At 39.6% G+C, this 22,790-nt stretch overlaps 1 protein-coding gene across 2 annotated transcripts in view; it reads left to right on the forward strand.

The window, feature by feature from the left end:
* Nucleotides 1-15,580: 15,580 nt before the first annotated feature.
* Nucleotides 15,581-22,790, forward strand: part of zgc:171572 (protein bicaudal D homolog 2) — a 29,356-nt gene continuing 22,146 nt past the window's right edge. For both annotated transcript variants that reach the window (XM_058784504.1, XM_058784505.1), the window contains exon 1: nucleotides 15,581-16,087. In XM_058784504.1, the coding sequence (XP_058640487.1) occupies nucleotides 15,884-16,087 (204 nt within the window). In that variant the 5' untranslated portion in view covers nucleotides 15,581-15,883. The remainder of the gene's footprint in view (nucleotides 16,088-22,790) is intronic.

Here is a 22,790-nt window from a genome sequence, read left to right on the forward strand (position 1 = left end):
AGGTACAGGTCCTCATCTAAACACAAAATCTCTTTAAGTTTTATCCAAATATGTGTTTTTCCTTTTTTCACAGGCTGAATATACTGCCACAGATGGTCTTTGAACCAAACTATGATTCCTCCTGAATCTCTTCCGTTTTTAACATTAGGCTGTTTGATTGAGGGGATACGCAGCTCTCTGTAGTTTGGAGGGGTGTAGGATTTGGAGTCTAAACGACTCCACGTCTCAAGTAATATAATTATATCTGAACTATATACAATATTAACAAAATCAGAGTTAGTAATTTTCTCCCCAAAAGCTGAAGAGAACATCCCTTGAATATTGTAACGTGATTTTAAACGATGACATTGAGTATTATTGTAATTACCAGAATAATGTATGAGTTCATGACACAATCATATAAATATATAGATTAATCAATTAAAAAGATAATATAGAGAATATAGAGAAATACAGTGAGTGGATCCATTTTACAAATGTTACATTTAAAAATAAACAAGTAAATAAGCAAAAAAAACAAATAACAAGTCATTAAGAAATAATGATCATTCTTGACTATAGACCCATCGTGTGCTTAAGTTAATAGATTATCACATATAATTTTCAGCATGTTTTTTATCTGGATGAGGTCAGTGGAGTCTGATCTACCTCGTCGTGCCTGTCCACTTACTGTCCTATTCAAATCAAGGCATACAAGAAAAAAAATGATCTTAAAAAAGGTAAAATTACAACTTTTATGCCTTTATGTGGATTTTATGACTTTTTATGTGGATAGGACAGTAGAATGACAACAGGAAAGCATTGGGTGGAGAGAGGGGAGCAGGATCGGGAAAGGACCTCGAGACGGAAATTGAACTCGGGTTGCCGTGAGCGAAGCTGCGCTGTATGTCGACGCACTAACCTGAGCCTGGTTTCTCCCAAGGTTTTTCTCCATTCTGTCACAGAGGGAGTTTTGGTTCCTTGCCGCTGTCGCCTCTGGCTTGCTCAGTTGGGGACACTTAATTTCTAGCGATTATCGCCGATTTGATTGCACAGATACTATTTAAACTAAACTGAGCTAGACAATGACATCTCTGAATTCAGTAATGAAATGCCTTTCACTGAAAATTGAGTGTTTAATCTTATCATTATACATTACTGACACTCTATCCTCCAATTTGATACTGTTAAGTGCTTTGACACAATCTGTATTGTTAAAAGCGCTATATAAATAAAGGTGACTTGACTTGACTTGACTAACCACGAGGCCATTGGCGCCGACACAAGGATCTTTATTTAGGAAATCCAGAGGCCCGTTTCAGAAAGGAGGTTAAGTGAAAACTCTGAGTATGTTAACCCTGAAATAAAGGAAACTCTGGGTTTTCCATTTGAAAATGGGAGGTTTTCAAGCCAGAGACAGCAGGGTAAGTCAAGCCCATTTCTGAAAGAGAGGTAACTTAGTCAGTTACCATGGTAACTAACTCTGAACCTAACCTGGTTGGGAGCAGGTTTTCTTCAGTAAACCCAGTTTCATTTGGTCCCATCCCCCCTTTTAAAGTATAAATGATGTTTAAATGCAAAATGCCTTTCTTACTGAGTATTTGTCCAAGTACAAATATCTAAAAATTCTTCAGTCAAGATGCATTTTCTACATGTGAAAAAATTATATAAGATATTTAGTCTTATTTCCTGGGGAAAAAGTGCATTTTACGCAAAACGTAAAAAATTGTCTGCCATAGGGTAAAAATAATCTTAATAGAAACGGAAACAAGATTATTTTTAATTTCTTACACAATTGCCAGATAATTTGCAAAACAAGAAAAATGCACTTATCCTTACCCCCACCACCCCACACCCCCACACTTTTTTTTTAAGGATTTTTCATAGTGTAAACAGAACAAACAAACAACATTCACACATACTCACAAAGAAAAAAGAAAGAAATAAATAAAAACGTAAATAATAAAAATTACACGTATTATACCTTAGACATGAATTACAATGCTTAGAATAATAAATACAGGTTCAGTAACTAAAGGTACTATAGTAAAGAGCTGCAAAACAGTCAATCATTAGAAATGCAGGTAATGTACAACTCAACCCTCATAAGAAACATTAGACGTTGGTTTGGCTGCTAGTTTGTCTAAATATCTGAGAAATGATCCCCAGACAGCAGAAAACTTTGCAATGGTGTTAGACCTCAGAAATCGGAGTCTCTCCATTTGTGTGACAGAAATCATGTCCATAATCCAAATTCGAATCTTTAATATAAGTCTCTTGGCCATGATCATACCCAGAGTGAGGGCCTGTTGTAAAGTTTTTGGAAGGCTAGAGGTGTGTTGTGAAAAGCCAAAGATAGCAAGTTCCGTGTCCAGCAGAAGAGGCCTGTTATAGGCCTTAGAGCAGTGGTTTTCAAACTTGTTCCTGGGGACCCACAGCTCTGCACATTTTGCATGTCTCCTTAATTTACACACCTGATTCAGATCATCAGCTCATTAGGAAAGGGCTCCATGAACTCAAATGAGTGTGTCAGATAAGGGAGACATGCAAAATGAGCAGAGCAGTGGGTCCCGAGGAACAGGATTGAAAATCACTGCCGTAGTCCAAAATCCCGACAGTGAGGGACAAAACCAAAAAGCATCAGCAGTTCCTCCGTGACCTTGCATTTATCACAGAACGGTGAAACAAGAAGAGAAAATTGTGTGCAGTTTGGTCTTGGTATAATGCAAACGGGGAATGACCTTGAATTGTATCAATAGATGTCTACTGTTGACTGAAGAGGACCGCACTGCAGTCAAACACCTATCCCACGTTTCATCGGAGCGCTCGGCTCCCAGTTCATCCTCCCAGGCCACTTTAAATCTCTCATTAGGGGCTGTGACACAACTTTCGAATAAGCCAACATATTTGGAGATAAGATGCGTAGAATGAGGAGGAACAAAACATTTTTTTTTTAAACATGCTTCTCAGGGAGGAATTAAAATTACAAATTTTGGACTTCACATGATGCCTAATTTGTAAATAACGAATAACTCTTAGCTGGTTAAATGATGCAAACCTTCCCTCAACATAAAGGTCCTTAATAGAATATAAACCCTTCTCCTTCCGAACGAAATAAGTTCTGTCAGACCATTGGGGTGAAAAAGAATGATTGTAGCAAATTGGTGTATACACAGAGGTTCCTTACTTGATTTAAACTTTTGATAGAATTTTTCAACATAATACTTAGCTTATTTATAGCTGTAGGCTTATCTAACTTGGAGAATAACATGGGGTCTCCAAGTTAGTTCTCCAAGTCCATAATGAGGTCCCAGCAGCCAGACCTGTCTCCATTTGCACCCATAAGGGAACCTCAGGGGACAGATTGTCCAGTGCTCCCTTCTCCCGGTACATTAAAGCCCTAATATTGGCAGTCCAGTAATAGTGTTTAAATACTGGCAGACCCAAACCGCCCACAAACCTGGGCTTTTGTAAATGGATTTTAGATATCCGATGTATCTTATAGTTCCAAACATAAGACAAAATTATAGAATCCAGTCCCTTAAAAAAGGCGAAAGTAAGAAAAATTGGAAGATTTTCACAAATATATAAGAATCTAGGAAGAGAGACCATTTTTATTGCGTTTATATGTCCAATAATAGATAAAGGCAAGATTTTCCAATTCTCTGTTACATTTTAGTTTTGAAAGAAACTCGGCAAAATTCTACTTTTATAATACTTTGGGGTCTTTAGGAATTGTCAGTCCGAGATATACAAAGTGGTCCCTAACTATTTTGAATGTAATATTTTCCAAAAAGCCAGGTCTGTAAGTATCAGAGAGTGGCATAAAGCTACTTTTCAACAGGTTGATTGTAAACCCAGATAATCTCCCAAAAGAAGTAATTAACTCTAAAAGAACAGGAACAGAACTTCCAGAGTTCTTCAAATACAATATTAAATCATCTGCATATAGACTAATAAGGGCTTCACTCCCCCCAACTTCAAGACCCATGATATCTTTATGATGTCTTATACATATGGCAAGGGGCTCAATAGCAAAAAGGGCAGGCGAAAGGGGACAGCCCTGTTGTACCGAGCGGTGTAAAAGGAACTTAGATGACCTATCTGTGTTTGTTAAGATTGAACACACTGGCCTAGCATATATTGACTTAACCGATGATATAAATGTCTCACCAAACCCAAACTTCTGTAATGATCCAAACATGTAAGGCCACTAAACCTGATCAAAAGCCTTCTGTGCATCCAAGGACAGAATCGCCGCCTCGTTAGTTTTCATGTGATTAACGTATATTGTATTGAGGAGGCGACATACATTAAAAAAAAGAGAATCTGCCAGGGATAAATCCGGTCTGGTCAGGGTGAATGATGGAGGATAGATGTTTGTTAAAGCTGAATAGCCAGAGTTTTAGTGACAACTTTCCTATCAAAATTCTGAAGTGCAATTGGCCCATAACTAGCCGGGTCAGTTTCGTCTGTATTTTTCTTTAAGATGAGAGATATATAGGCTTCATACAATGTATTAGGCAGAACATTATATTTTTTGGAATTGATTATCATTCTAAGAAGAAGCTCCACCTTTCCAGTTGGAAATGACTTGATAGCGGAGACTATCTCATCCAAAGTGAAGTCCGAATCCAATTCAGCCCTGGCTGCGTTGTTAAGTTTGGGTGTTTCAAGAGAGTCCAAAAAAAAACATTAGATCGAATGAGTGGCTTCATTGCTGGAAGTGTACAGTTCACTATAAAATTCTTTAAAGTGAGCATTAATATCTTTGAGGTTGGTTAACAGGGTGCCATCCTTGGACTTAATGCTATGGATTGACCTAGAGGCCTGAGCCCCTTTAAGTTGTCGTGCTAGAAGCTTATCTGGCTTATCCTCCATTTAAAAACATCTCTGTCTCATTCTCAAAAATAGATCGTTTATTTGACCGCCAAGGATACAGTTATACTCATATTTAAGTTTCACTATCTTCTTGTAATCTTCAGATGATTTTGATACCTGGTATGCCAATTCAAGAATAGGAAGAACACTTTGTATCTCTAAAAGTCGTTTCTCTCTTTCCTTCTTGGTATTAGATTTGTAGGAGATAATGTGCCCACGCATGTCCACCTTTAAAGTCTCCCAAAGTATAGAATCTGACACCTCCCCATTATCGTTAAATTCTAAAAATTCTTTTAACTTGGTGGTAATATAGTCTACAAATTTACATATTTACTGTCAGCAAGCAGAGATGGATTGAAACGCCAGGAATAAGACTGTTTAGGAAGAGGAAGATCAGTAGACATGGTAAGGGGACTGTGATCTGAGATTAATATGCTGTGATATTTGGTTTCAGTAACACAAGAAATTAACTGAAAATCAACTAAAAAGTAATCTATTCTGCTGTAAGATTTGTGAACGTGAATAATAGGAATAATCCCTATCAGCAGGGTGTTGAATTCTCCAAATATCCACCAGATTTCTGCACTTCAGCAAATTGTTTAAGACCTGTACTGATGCAATTCCAGGTGGGGGACGTGTGGATAATCTGTCTAAATAAGGGTCTAAGTAACAATTCAAGTCACCCCCGATCACTATATTAGAATTATTCCCATCGGGGAGTAAATCAAAAACTTTCTTATAAAAGTTAGGGTCATCAGTATTTGGACCGTAGACATTCAGGAAAGTCAACATCAAAGAGTTTATGGTTCCAGAAACTATAATACATCTGCCATGGGGGTCTGTGACCATAGAAGAAAATTGAAATGGAATATTTTTCCAAAAGAGGATGGCCACACCTCAAGCATGAGAAATGAATGGCGATTGATAAACTTGTGATATCCAGCTACACCTTAACTTACATTGCTCGGTTGCTTTAATATGAGTCTCCTGTATAAAAAAAAAAAAAAATCACATCCGCTGATAAGGATTTAAGATGTCTAAATACTTTTTCTCTCTTTACAGCATTCCCTAGCCCCTTAACATTCCAAGAGACCAATGTCACATTTCTTCCCCCAGTCTACCAGAAGACCTCTGCATAACCAGAGGGGAAAAGGGGAGTCATAAAATTGAGCACACACCTTTGACAAGTAATTTGCAGCAAGAGAGTACATTGTAAAAACTGAACTAAAAAGTAGAAAGTACAAGTAAACAAAATAAAGTAACATAATAAAAATAGCATACAAGTCTGATACAACAAGAACAGCAACCCACAACTTACCCCACCCTCCATCGTGTCTTCCCGAACCAGACACAAAGTTCCCAGTTCCATCCAAAAAGGAGCTGCCAGGCAGTTCACAAAAAACCAACTACTCAATGGGAAAGAACTCTCCCCGAGGTCTCAAATATGTGAACACAAAAGTCATGATACCGTCAAGGGAAGAAAAAAAATAAAAATCAAACCGTTGTGTCATTTTAATTAAGTCTCATTGCGGTGTACATTGATAACTCCTGCACATCAGAGTCGGCGGATACTTAAGTTCACTAGTTCCCAGATATATATAGACACTACAGTGGCAAGGAAAATATAATTCAAGCATGGATCTAGTCCCCTGAATTCTCACCACATCTTTCCATGAACTGTGCTGCCTCCATCGGATCCTCAAAAAGTGTAGGCGCCCCGCCGCTTGATGTTGAATTTGCAGCCTAGCTGGGTATCGCAGAGTAAACTTGATTCCTTTTTTGCGAAGGTTTTGCATTACATCCCGAAAGTTGTTCCGCTGAGACATCACCTCGTTAGTACAGTCCCGAGAGATCAGGACCCTTTGTATTCCAACGGCTGCAATCTCCCACGGTGTAGAATCAGCTCCTTCTCTTGAAAATGATGGATACGCGCTAGGATTGTGCACGGCTTTTCGCCCGTGGCCGGTTTCGGCTGAAGAGAACGATGCGCTCAATCCACTTTAACCAGATGAGGGAAATGCTCTTCCCCAAGCAATTGGGGAATCAGCCTTGAAACAAATTCAGTGGGTTTACCCTCCTCTTCTCCTTCTTGTATCCCCACAATCTTAATATTGTGTCTTCTAGACAGAGCTTCTAGATCCAGGACTTTAGCACGGAGCTGACTGTTTTGTTTAGACAGCTCTGAATACTTAGTTTCCAACTTCTGTATCCTTGCCTCAAAGTCACTGTTTGCCAACTCTTGATTGGCCACCCGGGCTTGTAGCTCAGCCAGAGAAGTCACAAGCTTCTGAAAGTTGTGTTCAAAAGCATCGAAGCAGGCGTTTACTCCTTGTAAAATTGACTCGGACATCTCCCGACACATAATGAGAGCAGCATCTGGAATTTTCTCAGCGTCTGGAATTTTCTTCTTGTCAGGTGAGCTATTAGCTTTAGCATTAGCTCTGGTGACTTGATCGTCGGTGCTTTTAACTTTATTAGAGGCACTCGGCTTTGGCATTTTCGGGTCTTAATAAGAGTTTATGCTAAATGAAATGAGTAGACACACTTTAAAATCAAAAAAGTAAATAAAACACGGTAAGATAACAACTTTGTCGAGACCACGGAGAGGAGCTCAAGCCAAACGTGTCTATACCTCACATGCGCACTGGAAACAAGACGACAAAAATTCTAAGTAAGAAAAGCATTTTTTGCAGTGCAGGTATTCATTCATTGAGCATGTTTTCATCATGCAGACACTGAAAGTAACAAAAACGCCATCTCCTTTTATACAGGATCCTGTAGATGAGGAGGCTGCATTAATAATTTTTTTTGTTGCCATATTCACATGCATATTTATTTGCGTGGAATGGTAGTTTTCTATAAAACATTGGAGATGCAGAGCACATTAGTAAGGCCGCTGTAAGCAGAGTGGTAAGGAAAGTGTGCATCGCTCTCACACTTTTTCTTAGAATTGTTGTGTTGCTTCTTGAGCACAAACTGTCCAAGCCCCTGCCAAACCAGGCGGCAAGAGCAAGCAACCCTGAGACGAGCAACCCAGAGATGGAAGGGACAGTTCTTTGGGAGATGGTGACCACACCACTCACTCCCCCAGAGGAGGGCTTGGTGGAGAATCTTTTGTTTCCTTTCCTTCAGTTCCTTTTTGTTTTGTTCAGCGATCCAGCTGAAGGACGCGTACATTCATCTCGATTCTCCCTCAGCACAAGCCATTTCTACGCTTTGCATTCGAGGGACAGGCACACCAGTACAAGGTCCTCCCCTTCGGGCTGTCCCTGTCACCCCACGTCTTCACGAAGGTTGCGGAGATAGCCCTGGTTCCCATGAGAGAACACGGCATTCACAATCTCAACTATTGAATGTTAGCAGTCTATGTGGAAGCATCCATAGAAATGTATTGTTTTATTCCAGTTTCGCTTTTTCGTGCTCAGTGTGGAAAGGCCTTTACTGTGTGGGTCAAGAGGAACAACATTAATAGACTCTCTCCACATAAGCCCTGTCCATTCTCCCACCCCAGTTGTGGCGGGGGAATCAGGTGGCTTACTAGGGGTGCTGGAAGGGGCAGCATTAGTGGTGCTTCGTTAGGGATCCTAATTCATCTGTACGTTCTGATGTGACGTCGAACGTGATTGACTGAAAGGGAATGTCTCAGTTACGTATGTAACCCAGAGACTAGGGTTGTTCCGATTCCAATACTAGTATCGGAAATTCCACCGATACCACAAAAAATTCTGGCATCGGTATTGGCGAGTACTTGAACCCATGTGATCGTTCAGCGGACAAACGAGAAAAAAAAAAAAGGCGCAAGGGTGCATCTTGTCAAGTCAAGTCACCTTTATTTATATAGCGCTTTTAACAATACAGATTGTGTCAAAGCACTTAACAGTATCAAATTGGAGGATAGAGTGTCAGTAATGTATAATGATAAGATTAAACACTCAATTTTCAGTTAAAGGCATTTCATTATTGAATTCAGAGATGTCATTGTCTAGCTCAGTTTAGTTTAAATATTATCTGTGCAATCAAATCGACGATAATCGCTAGAAATTAAGTGTCCCCAACTGAGCAAGCCAGAGGCAACAGCGACAAGGAACCAAAACTCCCTCTGAGACAGAATGGAGAAAAAAACCTTGGGAGAAACCAGGCTCAGTCGGGGGGCCAGTTCTCCTCTGACCAGACGAAACCCGCTGTTCAAAAGTTTATATTTCTATTTTAATTTTGTTGCAATTTCTAACAATAGTAGTATTATGTAGTTAGGTATTTTATTATATTTTAGTTATTCTTGTCGTCTAAGGAAGAGCGCTGGGAAAGAACTGCACCTACCCCCACCTCTGACGCATCGACCTCCACCACAAACTGATGTGTGGGATCAGGGGCTATGAGAATGGGAGCTGAAACAAAGCTGCTCTTGAGGTTGGCAAATGCAGCTTCAGCTGCACTGGACCACCTGAACATAGTCCTGGTGGAGGTCAAGGCAGTCAGAGGAGTGGCTAGTTGGCTGAAATTGGCGAACCCCAGAAACCTCTGCAGGGACTTACAGGAATCTGGGGTTGGCCAATCCACCACAGCCTTAACCTTGTTGGGATCCATGCGCATTCCCTCGGACGAGATGATGTACCCCAAAAACGGGACTGACTGTGCATGGAATGCGCATTTCTCTGCCTCGACAAAAAGCCCAGAGAATCACAAAATGCTAGAGAATCAGAAATATATTTCTCCATGGCCTCCCTTTCTGGAGCAGAAACCGAGTATAACCTGCCCTTAGGCGGAGACGTACCTGGTACTAGATCTATAGCACAGTCATAGGGACGATGCGGAGGAAGAGAAGCAGCCCGGGACTTACTGAACACTTCCTTCAGGTCGAGGTACTCCTTGGGCACGTTAAACAGGTTCACCGTCCCATTCTGCAACAAAGAACAAGACACAGACGAACAAGCAGACATAAGACAGGAAGCATAACACAGATCACACCACGCCCGAGATGGAATTATGGCACCAATCCACCCTAGGATTGTGACGAGCCAGCCAGGGGTGGCCCAGAACGACAGGGACCAGCGCAAATTCAGTGAGCAGAAGTGTGAGTTTCTCAGTATGATTTCCTGAAGTAATAAGGGTGACAGGGCCAGTCTTGCGTGTGATGCTAGGAAGAGTCTGTCCATTGAGTGCGTTGACAGAAATCTTATGAATGAGTGGAACAATGGGAATTTGAAGGTGTTGTGCCAAGTTGATGTCCATAAAATTACCTTCCGCTCCGGAATCCAGCAGGGCCTGACAGTTGTGGATTCTGGCTGCCCATTGCAGTCTTACCGGGAGGAGAGTTGTGGACGAGGATTTCTCCAGGGACAACCCACCCGACAGTAACTTCAGCTCTGCTGTCGGGTATGGCCTTTTACTGGCCAGGAAGTGACCCGCAGCGCCGCAATACAAGCAGAGTTCCTTTGCTCTCCGACGGTCCCTCTCCTCCTGGGAAAGCCGAGCTCTTCCCACCTGCATGGGTTCACAATCAGATAGGTGACTGACCGTATTACAGGAATTGGCAGTGGTATACTCAGGAAATTCCGACACCAACTTGTGGCGGCCTCACTGATCGCGTTGCTGTAGACATGCATCAACACGAAGGGCTAATTTGATGAGTCCATCAAGATCAGTGGGTAATTCCACTGTAAAAATTTCCTTCTGAATACAGTCAGCCAACCCATGCAGGAGCACTACGCCTCTGCGTTCCACTTACACTCAGCTGCCAATGCCCGGAACTCGATGGAATAGTCAGAGACGGGTCTGTTCTCTTGTCGTAGATCGGCCAACATGCGTGCTGCCTCGCAGCCCACGATCAAAGACCCGTCTCATCTCCTTAGAGAGTGTGTGGAACAAAGAGTAGCAAGGGTGTCTGTTTTCCCACACCACAGTTCCCCACAGAGCTGCCCGTCCCGACAGCAATGTCAACACTAACGCCACCTTAGACCTATCAGTGGAAAAAGTCAAGGGCTGCAGTGAAAAGAACAGTGAGCATTTAGTTAAAAACGCTCTACAAAGATTGGGCTCACCACCATATGCTTCTGGTGTGGGTAGACGCGACTCGTGTTGATGTCCGGTGTTCGTTGAAGTGGGAGGAACTGGCAGCAAAGGTGGCGCAGTGGGCGATCTCAGTTGTTGAAATTGGGTTGTGAAGCTCGGACACCTGCGCTACCAAGGCTTGCACGGCTCGACCAGTAGCTAACATCTGTTCCTCCTGACGATCCATGCGTGTGTTGTTGGACAAAAAGTCCCGTAGATCTGATGCATCTGCTGAATCCATTGTGTGGTCAGATCATTCTGTCACGACCACAAAAGAGGATTCAGTAGCGAATGTGAAATATAACAATTTATTTGTGAGAGTCCAAGCAAAACAGAAAGCAAGAGTCAAATGAAGCATGTGCAGAATCACAGTCACTCTTGGCAGCGCAGGGACGCAAATGGGCAGCCGTGTATCTCCCGGGAACATACGGAATCCTCAGAGAACTGGAAACGGAATCCAAAGGAGATGAAGAACAGGAACAGGGAAACTCGAACACAACCAGGAACACCAAACGATCTGACAACACAGGACAGATAGCACAGGTCTTAAATAGCGGAGCTGATGATCTACAGCTGGTGCTGATCAACCCGTCAGCAGCGATCACAGACACAAGACGTGAGACGTGCGGATCCATGTGCAAGGTTTTATTCAAGGACATGGTCATAAATAAAGGCAGGGTCGAACAATGGCAAACAGCAATATCACAGGCAAGACAAAGAGTCATCCAAAACGGGCATGAGTCAGTCGACAGCGAACAATATCCAAAGGGGCTTGACAAGAGAGGTAATCCGAAAACGTAAGCAAGAGTCCAGGCAGGGGAAAACACGATCCGAAACAGGCAAGGCAAGACTAGGGAAACTACAAAAGGCTCTGTAAGGTAGCTAAAGCTAGGACAATGATAAACGCATACAATACTCAGCAGTGAAAGAGAGGAAGTCCATGGCTTATGTAAGGTGTGTGATTGGCTGCACCTGAGTGTGTGGAACGAGTGCAATGGATTGTGGGAACTGAAGTCCGGAGTGACATGTAAAAGTCTGTGTGGTGTGAGAGTCAATGTAAAGTGAAGACCACATCTGGTGGTGAGTAACTGGAAGTGCGTGGCCAGGATTCGTGACAGTAAGGATGCATCACCAATTTTTTTTTTTATTCTAGAACTGGATACCTCCAATAAACATGTATTAGATGATCTTGATGGAGTATAATTAACAAGAGAACTGGTACTGTAATTAGGTCCTTGCCGAATTTTGGATGAGCTGAAGTCTATTAATTGATTTTTGTGGAAGACCGGTAAAAAGTGCATTGCAGTAATCAATTCTACTTGAGATGAAAGGATGAATTAATTTTTCTGCATCTTTCTCGTTTAAAAAATGTCTAATTTTAGTAATGTTCCTTAAATGAAAAAATGATGATTTTATCACCTTATTAATATGAGAATTAAAACTTCTCTGAGTCTACAATTACACCAAGACTTGTGACCTCTGAGTGAACCCAAGGAGTCAATTTAACCAGTTTCTTATACTCCATTTCTCTTTTAGTCTTAGGGCCGACCAATAGAATATGAATTTTATCCTCATTTAACTTTAAAAAATGTGTTGCTCATCCAATTATTCACTGCCATAAGGCAGGATGTGATGGAGTTAATAATGTATAGCTGTGTATCATCAGCATAAGGGTGATTCTTAGACTATGGGCACTTTTATGTTCTTTGGTCATATTTTTCAAAATACATATAATTTTGGACAAATTCCTCTTTCTTTGTCAAACTAACAATAAAACCACCTTTTTACTACCTTTCTATTATGATTTTTTCATACTTTTCAACCTCCTTATAGTTATCAAAATCACTGTTTTCTCCTTGTCGCACACCTAGACTTTTAAACTTCAGTGAAAATACAGTTTAAAAATATGACTTGTCTGGTAACTATTAATGTACCTGAATTAAGCACTAGTAAAATAATTAAAATACATTATAGTATTTAATGTGAGACCACTATCAATATTACTTTTTATACACAATATAGCTGTCGCACAGTATTGGTGTCATTTCCAGCACAACACTGTACTGTCTCTTTAAAAGGTTTGTGTGAAAGATTGTTTCGGTGGTTTCTATGGAAATGTTCAGTGACATCAGAGCACATGATGGACATGGAGGGAATTTAAGGTAAATATTGCTTGATCAGTTAATATATTTATTCTACGTCATTTCCAAACATGCTGTACCTTCAAGGGTGTTTTAAAAAGCTAAAAATTTTAAGTTAAATAAGAGTATTTTGCATACATGAAATGCTAAGTATTAATTCAAAGCTAATCAGTGAAGCTATCTTCCATTTTTTCACAAAAAACTACAGAAATGTCATTTCCACCACACTGCCTCTGCGCTGGAAATGACATTTATGGTTACAAAGTACAATTGATATGTTTAATGACTTTGTGAATTGAGTTTAATGAGTGTGATGAGTTTAAGGCTTTTTCTAATAAATATCTCTGCTGTTTCTCTACATTCACGTTAATTCATTGTCATTTCCACCACCACATATATTTTAAAAAAATATTTAAAAAGTTATCATCACACATTAAAAATGTATCCACAATTTATGAGATCATGCTCTACTTAATATAAAAATTCAAGTTATTCATTTTCTAATAAGCTCTTACCCAAACCAATATTACATTTCAGAGTGTGACAGGTGTACAGTTCAGCATTTGATCCTTAGGGCAGTTAATTTATCTCATTGACAAATGTATAATTATTGTACATTGTGGAAAAACTGGTAAAACTAGTTAGAAGAATGATCTTAGACAATTCTTGAGTGGCATACATTATTCTATATTTAAATAACAGCTGTATATTGAGATGTGGTGGAAATGACATTTGTTCATTGCAGGTCGTAAAAATGTAAAATATTAACAATTTATCTTGTAATTTAAGTTTGTCCTCTTACAGACCTTAAAACTAGACAAATTATTTAAACTTAAGAGACTGTGTTACGTGACTTTTGAACAAGTTTTTTTTTATTCAACTTCACAAGGCTAAAAGTGCCCCTAGTTGAAGAAACGCCCATAACTGTGAAAACTTGCGTTGTTTTCTCTGATGATGTCACCAAGTGGCAACATATATAATGAAAATAATAAAGGAAAGGACATTTCTCCCCTTAATATAAGTTTTTTAATACATTATCAGAAAGACCTACCAATTTTTCAAAATTATTTATTAAAATGTCACGGTCAGTTGTGTCAAACGCTGCACTCAAATCTAAAAGAACAAGAATTGAAACTTTATTTTCACCAGAATTACCTCTAAGATCACTTATTATTATAAGAGCCGTTTCGGTACTGTGGTACTTTCTATAGCCGGACTGAAACTCTTCCATAATTTGATTTTCTTCAAGAAAAGATTTTATTTGTGTTGCAACCACCTTTTCAAGTATTTTACTAATAAATGGAAGATTTGATAACGGTTTATAATTAGCCAGGACATTACTGCGACTTTATGTTCTTTTGTTTGCGATTCAGAGGGTAATAAAAAACTGAAAAAAGTTACTGTTTTTGTTTTTTATAATTCTATTTTATAAAACATCTAAATCTAGAAAGACGTCAGACCGGTTTAATTATGTATACAAATTCCGCAATTACATAGTTTTAGTTAAAAAGCATTATGTCATTACTCGTGTTATAACGTCTTAAATTTAATACATTTTGACACGATGCGGTTCTTAGTTCAATGAGTACTGCTAACTTGATCGATTCATTCACAAACCGAACATCATTTAAAGGGGACATGAACTGAGAAACCAAAGTTCCCTTGATCTCCCTTGACCTTATAAGAGGTCATTGCACTATAAAAACAAACTGTAAAAAAAGTTCAACTCAAAACTTTGTAGTTAGCCTAAAAACAGCAAAAACAGGACCGAAAATATACTTTTACTTCTAAATTGTTTTTAGATGTAAAAATCTTGATAACATTATAAGTGGACCTCAGAGAACAGTGCAAAATAAAAAACAAAGGCAGTTCATCACCCCTTTTTTTTTTTTTTACAAAAGATGCATTATATTTCCAGACTTCAAGGCTGTTATAATTTTACGAGCCAGCAGATGGCGCTGTTGTCGATATTTTGAATCCTTTTCTTCTTCAAGCAGGGAAAAGCCCCAGAGCTTCATGAAGCTTAGCCTGTGTCCCTGCAGTGTGCACACTACCCATCCTAAATTCTGTGTGATGTTAGTAATTTTCAATACTATTTAGGGCAGATAGGGTGGATCGTATGCACATTGGGACGCAGGGTTAATTTCGCTATTCCTAGTAGATCCGACGCCTTTATTCGTTTCGACGACTCGTTTTTCGCGTCGCGTTTGTGGAGGAAGGGCCTTTGAGTTATAAGTATATATGGTTATAAACGAGCGTCTAGAGGCCTATTGTGTTTTGTTTTTTCACTTTACCTAAATAAGCCACATCATTTGAGCTATTGTAGCACAACCCTGCGCAGTTTAATAACCGCAATAATAATAATAAGATTACTAATAATAATAATAATAATAATAATGTAGAGATGTGCACTGAAGTCAACGGAGACCTCCACGTCACACACAGGGAGCCGGTTCACACGAGCTTCCGGTATACACACCGTCAAACCGCAGTGAATCACGGGATACGAGTTTTTGCCCCATTCGTGACACCACAAAAGGCGTTGGATTAAACTACATCTCCCACAAAAGCCTCTCCTCATTCCAAGGAAAGCCCCGTTCTGGCAGCTCCTTCAGTGAATACAGCCTCTCCTCCGCTCCATGTTACTGAGGAGAGAGGAGCGGAGCGGCGGCGACGGATCCGCGGTCATGGCGCTGCAGTAGGACACATAAAGCACACGCTCCTCTAGCCCTGCACAGAAATCACACACCGGCAGGAGTCTATCAGCGACGGCGGAGGAGAGCGCGATCATGCGGTGCGCGGACAGCAGAATCTGAGCGCGTCTGCCGTTAAAGATGAGCGCGGAGCAGCAGCGCGACTGGACGCGGGCGGAGGTGCAGCGGCTGTCCCGGGAGCTGGCGGAGACCACGCGGGAGAAGATCCAGGCGGCGGAGTACGGGCTCGCGGTGCTGGAGGAGAAGCAGCAGCTGAAGCAGCAGTACGACGAGCTGGAGGCGGAATACGAGAGCGTCCGCCAGGAGCTGGAGCAGCTGCGAGAGGTAACTGCGACACCGACGCGGCGCGATCATCGGTGCTGCGGCTGGCGTCGAAACGCTGTCATTATGTCGAAATCGTGGCTGGAATGTGGTGAAATGAAGCCATTGATGGAATGAGCTCATGTCGTTTCTGAACACGGTGAAATACTGTGATTGTGTTACTGGATCGACCACAAAGCTGCAAAATACTGCCCCGATCCGGTGATGCCTTCATCCGGTCGAATTTTTCATAAATGTCACTTTCTTATGATGCCCCACAATTCCGTTGGGATTCCGTTTCTAGTAGCAAGCCTTGTAGTGCTATATATATATATATATATATATATATATATATATATATATATATATATATATATATATATATATATATATATATATAACCCTGGAACACAAAACCAGTCATAAGTAGCACGGGTATATTTGTAGCAATAGCCAACAATTGTATCGATTTTTCTTTTATGCCAAAAATCATTAGGATATTAACATCATGTTCCATGAGGATATTTTGTAAATCTCCTACCGTAAATATCAAAACTTAATTTATGGATAGTAATATGCATTGCTAAGAGCTTAATTTGAACAACTTTAAAGGTGATTTTCTCAATGTTTAGATTTTTTTGCACCCTCAGATTCCAGATTTTCAAATACCGGTAGTTGTATCTCAGCCAAATATTGTCCGATCCTAACAAACCATACATCAATGGAAAGTGTTTTCAGATAAAAGATTGACCCTTATGACTGGTTTTGTGGTCCAGGGTCACATACATTTTTTTGGTTATGACTGATTTCTTAGATGTGACGTTAGGGTCCTTTGGAAATCTGTTGCCCAGATAGCACACGGACATCACTGAGACGTCTATTTGATGTCTGCATCTTGAAGATGTATTTTTTTTAGAGTTTGTTCATCTGAAATACGGAAAAATGACGTTTTCAATCAGGTGTCAATTAGACCTCTATTAGATGTCTTTAAGATGTTTATGATTTGTAAAACTTACATCTTACAGACATCTGTCAGATGTGTACACAGCAGATGCTTTCCAAATGAAGCGGTCTTTAACAGACATCTTGCAGACGTTCGTGTGCTCTCTGGGTGCCTGTGTTTTATTGACTGACAGGGAAGCGGCCATTGTGTAGCTGCTGTAGTGCAATGAGCTCATTATTATGTTGTTGCTAGTTATTCTCTATCATTCCATTATTTTTTCACATAGATCATCAGTGGTTTACTTTGTAGACTGTAATTCTTGCAGCTCACGAGGGAGGGTGAAACGTGACAGGCCTGCTTTTGAATTTTTGCGGGAGTCTCTGTCCCGCCTAAACGGCCAAACGAGTTACAACCTAAAGAGGAATGTGGAGCATGCAGATAAACACGCCCCTGTCTCTCATCAAACTGAGTTTGCTTGAGACACTCCGTGTCCGCTCAGAATGAGAGCGAGGACGCTGTTGGTATTTGTGTAAATGAGGAAGTGCTAGGGGTCAGTCAGCTACAAAATACGTCGTTGTGGCTACAGGCCTGTTATCGTTTATCTGTGACAAGCTCACAATGATCAAAACCAGTTGATTCTAATCTGAACTTTCCTGTATTTTTTTATTTGTTTGTTGTTGTTGGAACTTTTTGACATTTTTGAAGGTTATGTCTTTATTTACCAGCTCCTTCTGTTCATTGGTAACAGTTAGCTTGACCTACATTGCTTTGAGGATTGTTCAAGTAGTTTAACAGAACAAGCAGGGCTTGGGTGCAGAAGCTCTGTTAAGCTTTCACTTATATGCCCTTTTCAGGAAAATGATCTCCTATTGACAGTTTAGTGATCATTTGTGAACAGGATCTGTTTGAAAATACTAGTAAATCAGGCTGAGAAGAACATCACCTGAAAATTACTGTTGATAATAATAATAATAATAATAATAAAATAGTAAAGCTGGTGTTAGAAGTGCAGAGGACATCGGTTCTTGCATGAGCTTCGCTTCGCTACACGCTTTTTCTCCAAATATATGCACTATTGTAAATGTGATATTGATTTTATACAACAGTTCAATAAACAAATTAATATTAAGTAACTTAAATTTTAGACAATACAGTTCCTATTTCTGTTGCTTTTCGAGCGAAAATAGTTTCAAATAAAGCCACAGTAGAAATGTTTTGTGTCTCAGAGCCACGCACGACAGTGTTTTGTTACTGAATGAATCAGCCGTTTGAGTGAAACTGTTGAATGAATGACTCGATGGCCCCATCCCAAATGGCACCCTACACCCTCGCGGTCTTCCACGCTTTCGTGACGTAATGCCGCTTTGACTGCCGGGTAGAAGTGTGCTGCAGAGCTCGCCCCGGTGCGGGTTCGGCAGAAGTGCGGATCGAGGGTGCATAACGGCCACAAAGGGGGCGCTCGCAAGCACCCTTTCGAACGTTAAAATGACGAATGGGACACCCTACGGTCTCGTGGACTTAACGGACACGCGGCAGCCATTGTAAGACCGCAAGCGCACATGAAGTGTTCCATTTGGGACGGGGCCAATGACTCACTCATGCAGTGATTTGCCGCCACCTACAACGATTTTAAGTTTATATTTAAAGTAAATCCCCCCCACCCCAAAGTCATTTTAAATATCACTATTTAACGTTTTGTTTTTAAAACATAAAAACATTAATTATGCATTTGTAACTGCAGGTCTAAGTGACACTTCAGATGCAGATTCTGTCACCTCTGCATTGCGAACATAAATTTAGTTGATACTGATTTCATTTGATTGGTAACAGTTCTATAATGTCTTACTATTTGACATCTTGAACAGAATTCACTGATAAGAAGAATTTGAGACAAAAAGTTGCATACATTTAAAACAGTTGTCCTTATAAAGGTAAAAATGCCCGGAAAATTTCAGTATTCGGTACCGATACCAGTCAAAATCCACGGTTCTCGGTACCAATTTCGGTACCACATGCTAATTTAAAAAAACACACTTTTTAATAATAAACTCAAACAAAAATAAAAATTTACAAAAATCAATGCCATTTTTTATACTTTATTTAAATTGTGTTTCAAGTTTTTCCGCAAGTAATAAAAGTATGAAAAACAGTAAACCAGTTTCACCCAAATTTAATTTGTCTTTTAATTAATTAAATTTAAACACATTGTATTGTTTTGGTAAATAAAGGGATTTACTATTAAAATTAAAATATGGAAGAAATATTGTGTGATTTCTTTAAAAAAAAAAAAACATTAAAATAAAATAAAATATATATATATATATATATAATTTTTTTTTTTTTTTAATCACACAATATTCTATATATATATATATATATATATATATATATAAATTATATTTCTGGCACAATGTCTTTAAGATAAACTTTTATTTTGATGGGTTGCCGTGAATACCTTTACATTTCTGTGTAGCTATATGATATGACGCTGGTTTTACTCAATGAACGGTAAAATGCTCGTGAGGGACTCTCAGAGCAGTTCTGTAGATGTTGTTTATGTATTTATGTCCTCATTGAGACGGCAGATGATGAATCACCGCGAGCGTCAGGCGCGCTTCAGTGTATGTAGTAAAAAAAAAGAAAAAACCGCGCGTCTCTGCCATTCATTCACTCACACAGAGACTCGCAGAACATGCGGGATTTATATTTGAATCGACTTTTGCGGCTTAATATTTACAGATACTAGTCCACGTCGCGATTTGATTTAAGTGCAATGACCTACTTTTGATTAATTCATCCAAACTTTGACAAATTCCGTGACATTCCGAGCTAAACTGTAAATTCCGTTTTTGTAACTGGATTCCGAGATTCCGTCCGCGTTTTCTGCATCACGGAAATCATAGGGCCGTACGCATCAAGAACCGGGTTGACCGGGTACTCGGTACCACCGGTACTTAAAAAAAACCTGGTACCGTGACATTTTCACTTTTTTAGTACCGACTTGGTACCGAAGTACCGGGTCTTTTGACAACACTAGCGCAGAATATGAGGAATATCAAAAGCTTTGTCTAAACCTGCTAAGATACCGGCACAATAACACGCTCAGCAAAATATCGTCTAATTATCATTATCGACAAAATTCTGGAAAATAGAGATAATTTTTTGTCATTATCGCTCACCCCTAGGCTGTATGTGATTTTTGGGACATCAACATTTTGGCACCTATTCAGTAAACAGCCAGCATAACTCAGCAGTGAGATGACTTGATCAGCCTGTTAAAGTTTAACAGCTGACGAGCAGGGTCACAAGCACCCACCCCAACCTTGTTTTGCGAACGCACATGATGAAAATCAGTGGAAACAGGTTAGTGGGTCGATTAGTGGGGCTTTAGATGCTGGCAGTGCTGCACTTGGCAAGCCAGCGATTCCACCCTATAGCAGAACAACAGGACTGCGGTACGCTAAGAGCGTTCTCTTCAGGCTCTTTCATACAGTGTGTCTTTGTTTTTTGAGGGTGCAATCGAAAACAAGTCTGCTAAATTAGTCATTGTGTTGAATAACTCCGGATTGGTCCTGTTGCTAGTAGGTGGTCCACATAGCAAACAGGTTATCCGTCAGTGTGGGAGGTTTATAGACCGTTTGTTTTGGAGCTAACAGCTGTTAAAGCACGAGCTGATATTCTGGGTAACACTGTGCATCCATACCAGCATTTTGTCCTTCATCACCTAAACAGCTTGCTGTTAGTCACTAAAGGCCTGAAATGCTTAAAGTGAATTTGATGGATGAATGGTGTGATGCCATTTTGACCAAAAGGGAAGGTGTTTGAGTTTTTTCCGGTGGTTAGAAACAGTTAGTACCAAAATCTTATCAGGTCAACAGTATATATTGATATTAAGATTATCTTAATTCCAAGAAAAAATAATCATTATTTTAAACAATTTAAAGTAGTTTTATATTTTAAATAACCATGTGGAAATTTGTTTTCTTTACGAATGTACTTTTGTCTCATTTGATTTTTATTTATTTTGTTTTAAATGTGGAACTCAAAAAAAGATGAATCACAAGTTTGAAACTAAAGACTCAAAACAGTCAAAGCAATAAAACGGATTGTTCTGAGGCTCTGAAAATGTCAGCTACACATGAAGCTGTTGTAAAATAGTTGACATACATGCACCTTTGATAGACATTAGTTGAATACTATCATGTGGCAAGTTGTGACATTGCTAGGAAGCCATAATCAACATAGACTCCATATAAACACCATGTTCAGTCTAACAGATTTTCTTCAGCTATTACTACACCTGTTTCTGTTTTGCTATGACATAAAGAACACCTCCCGCAGCATAAATGATATGGCAGAATCTCTACTAGTTGACACATGTCTACCATCACATGGTAAATACCGTTAAACCACCCAGCCCTAACCTGGGGTAAACTTGGGTGGGGCGACATGGCAAAAATATCACATCACATTTTTATTTATTTTTTTAGGCTGAATCATGATTCACAGTCTCCTCATGATTTTTTTTCTCATGTTGGTTTTTAAGCCTGTTTTGGAAATTAGTGAGCAGTACAAATTAAATTCCCAAAATATAGCCCTACAAGGCAACAAAACAAAAGAAAAAAATGACAGATCATTTAGGCCAAAGAAAGGGTGGATAATATAAGAAATCTTACATCACTTAATTTTATTTCATTATTTTATCTTTATTAAAATAAGAACACAGATGCAGAATACCAACAATTGGCCAAATACAATAAACTGCTTTTTTTCCCCAGGTACAGTAAGTCTATTTAACAGTAGCATTCAAGGAAGAAATTGAATCAAATTTAATAATCACACTGCATAAATTGAATATACTTTGATTCTTATTAAAGCTACATAAGTTATTCAGTCAAAAGCAATGATTTTTGCTAGGACGGCAGCAGGTATATTAGGCTGCTATCACTATAAGACTTAATGCATGGATCAAACATAATGTTTTGCCCTCACTCAGTTAAGACATAACCTACTGTGTTTATGAGAACCTTGTGTGTTTCTGACCGTTAAAGCGCAAAAAGACATGAAAGAGAACTTGAGTGTGCGCTTCAGGTGTGTGCGCTCAGAAAACCACACTCTAGAACAGTGTGCAAGTAAAAAAAAGTTTAGAAAGGCTTTAAAATGTATGCAAATAATACACTTCCATGATGATGAAGAGCTGAAATGTGACAGAGATGACAATCAAAAACAATATTAATAAAAAAACAGCCCCTAGAACTGCAACTGATAGCACTATACAACGATCTCTCTGTAACAGCGGATTACCAAGATATTTTAGTCATTCACGTTTAGTTATTTAATATCTTAACATGTCACAGACCAGGAGATTTAAATAAAATATCTACATATCTAACTAGTGAAGATGGAAGGTAGGTGATTTCACATTAACAAAATTGGAGAAAAGGTGAAAGTAAAAATACACGATAATAATTGTGCTAAACTATACTGTACTTACATGGGGTACCCTAAAGTAATTTATTAAATTCAACATTGTTAAAAACAAAGTTGCTTCACCTGGTGCCTGAGCTCACAGGAAACACAGGAAACTCTCTCACCCATAGGAAACACTTCCTCCTCCTCCGGCCGGCTCAGAAGAATGATCACGGGAACAATAAACTTACTGAGCTGTGCTGCTGTGTGTCTTTTAAAGGGCAGCTGTTCTCTACAGCAGCATCCTGACTGAAATAGAACCTCATAACAAGTACATGATTAGAAACGACCTACATGGGAACAACAACTTTTTCC

Source organism: Onychostoma macrolepis, chromosome 08 (assembly GCF_012432095.1).
Source record: "Onychostoma macrolepis isolate SWU-2019 chromosome 08, ASM1243209v1, whole genome shotgun sequence".
Classification (NCBI taxonomy): Eukaryota; Metazoa; Chordata; class Actinopteri; order Cypriniformes; family Cyprinidae; genus Onychostoma; species Onychostoma macrolepis.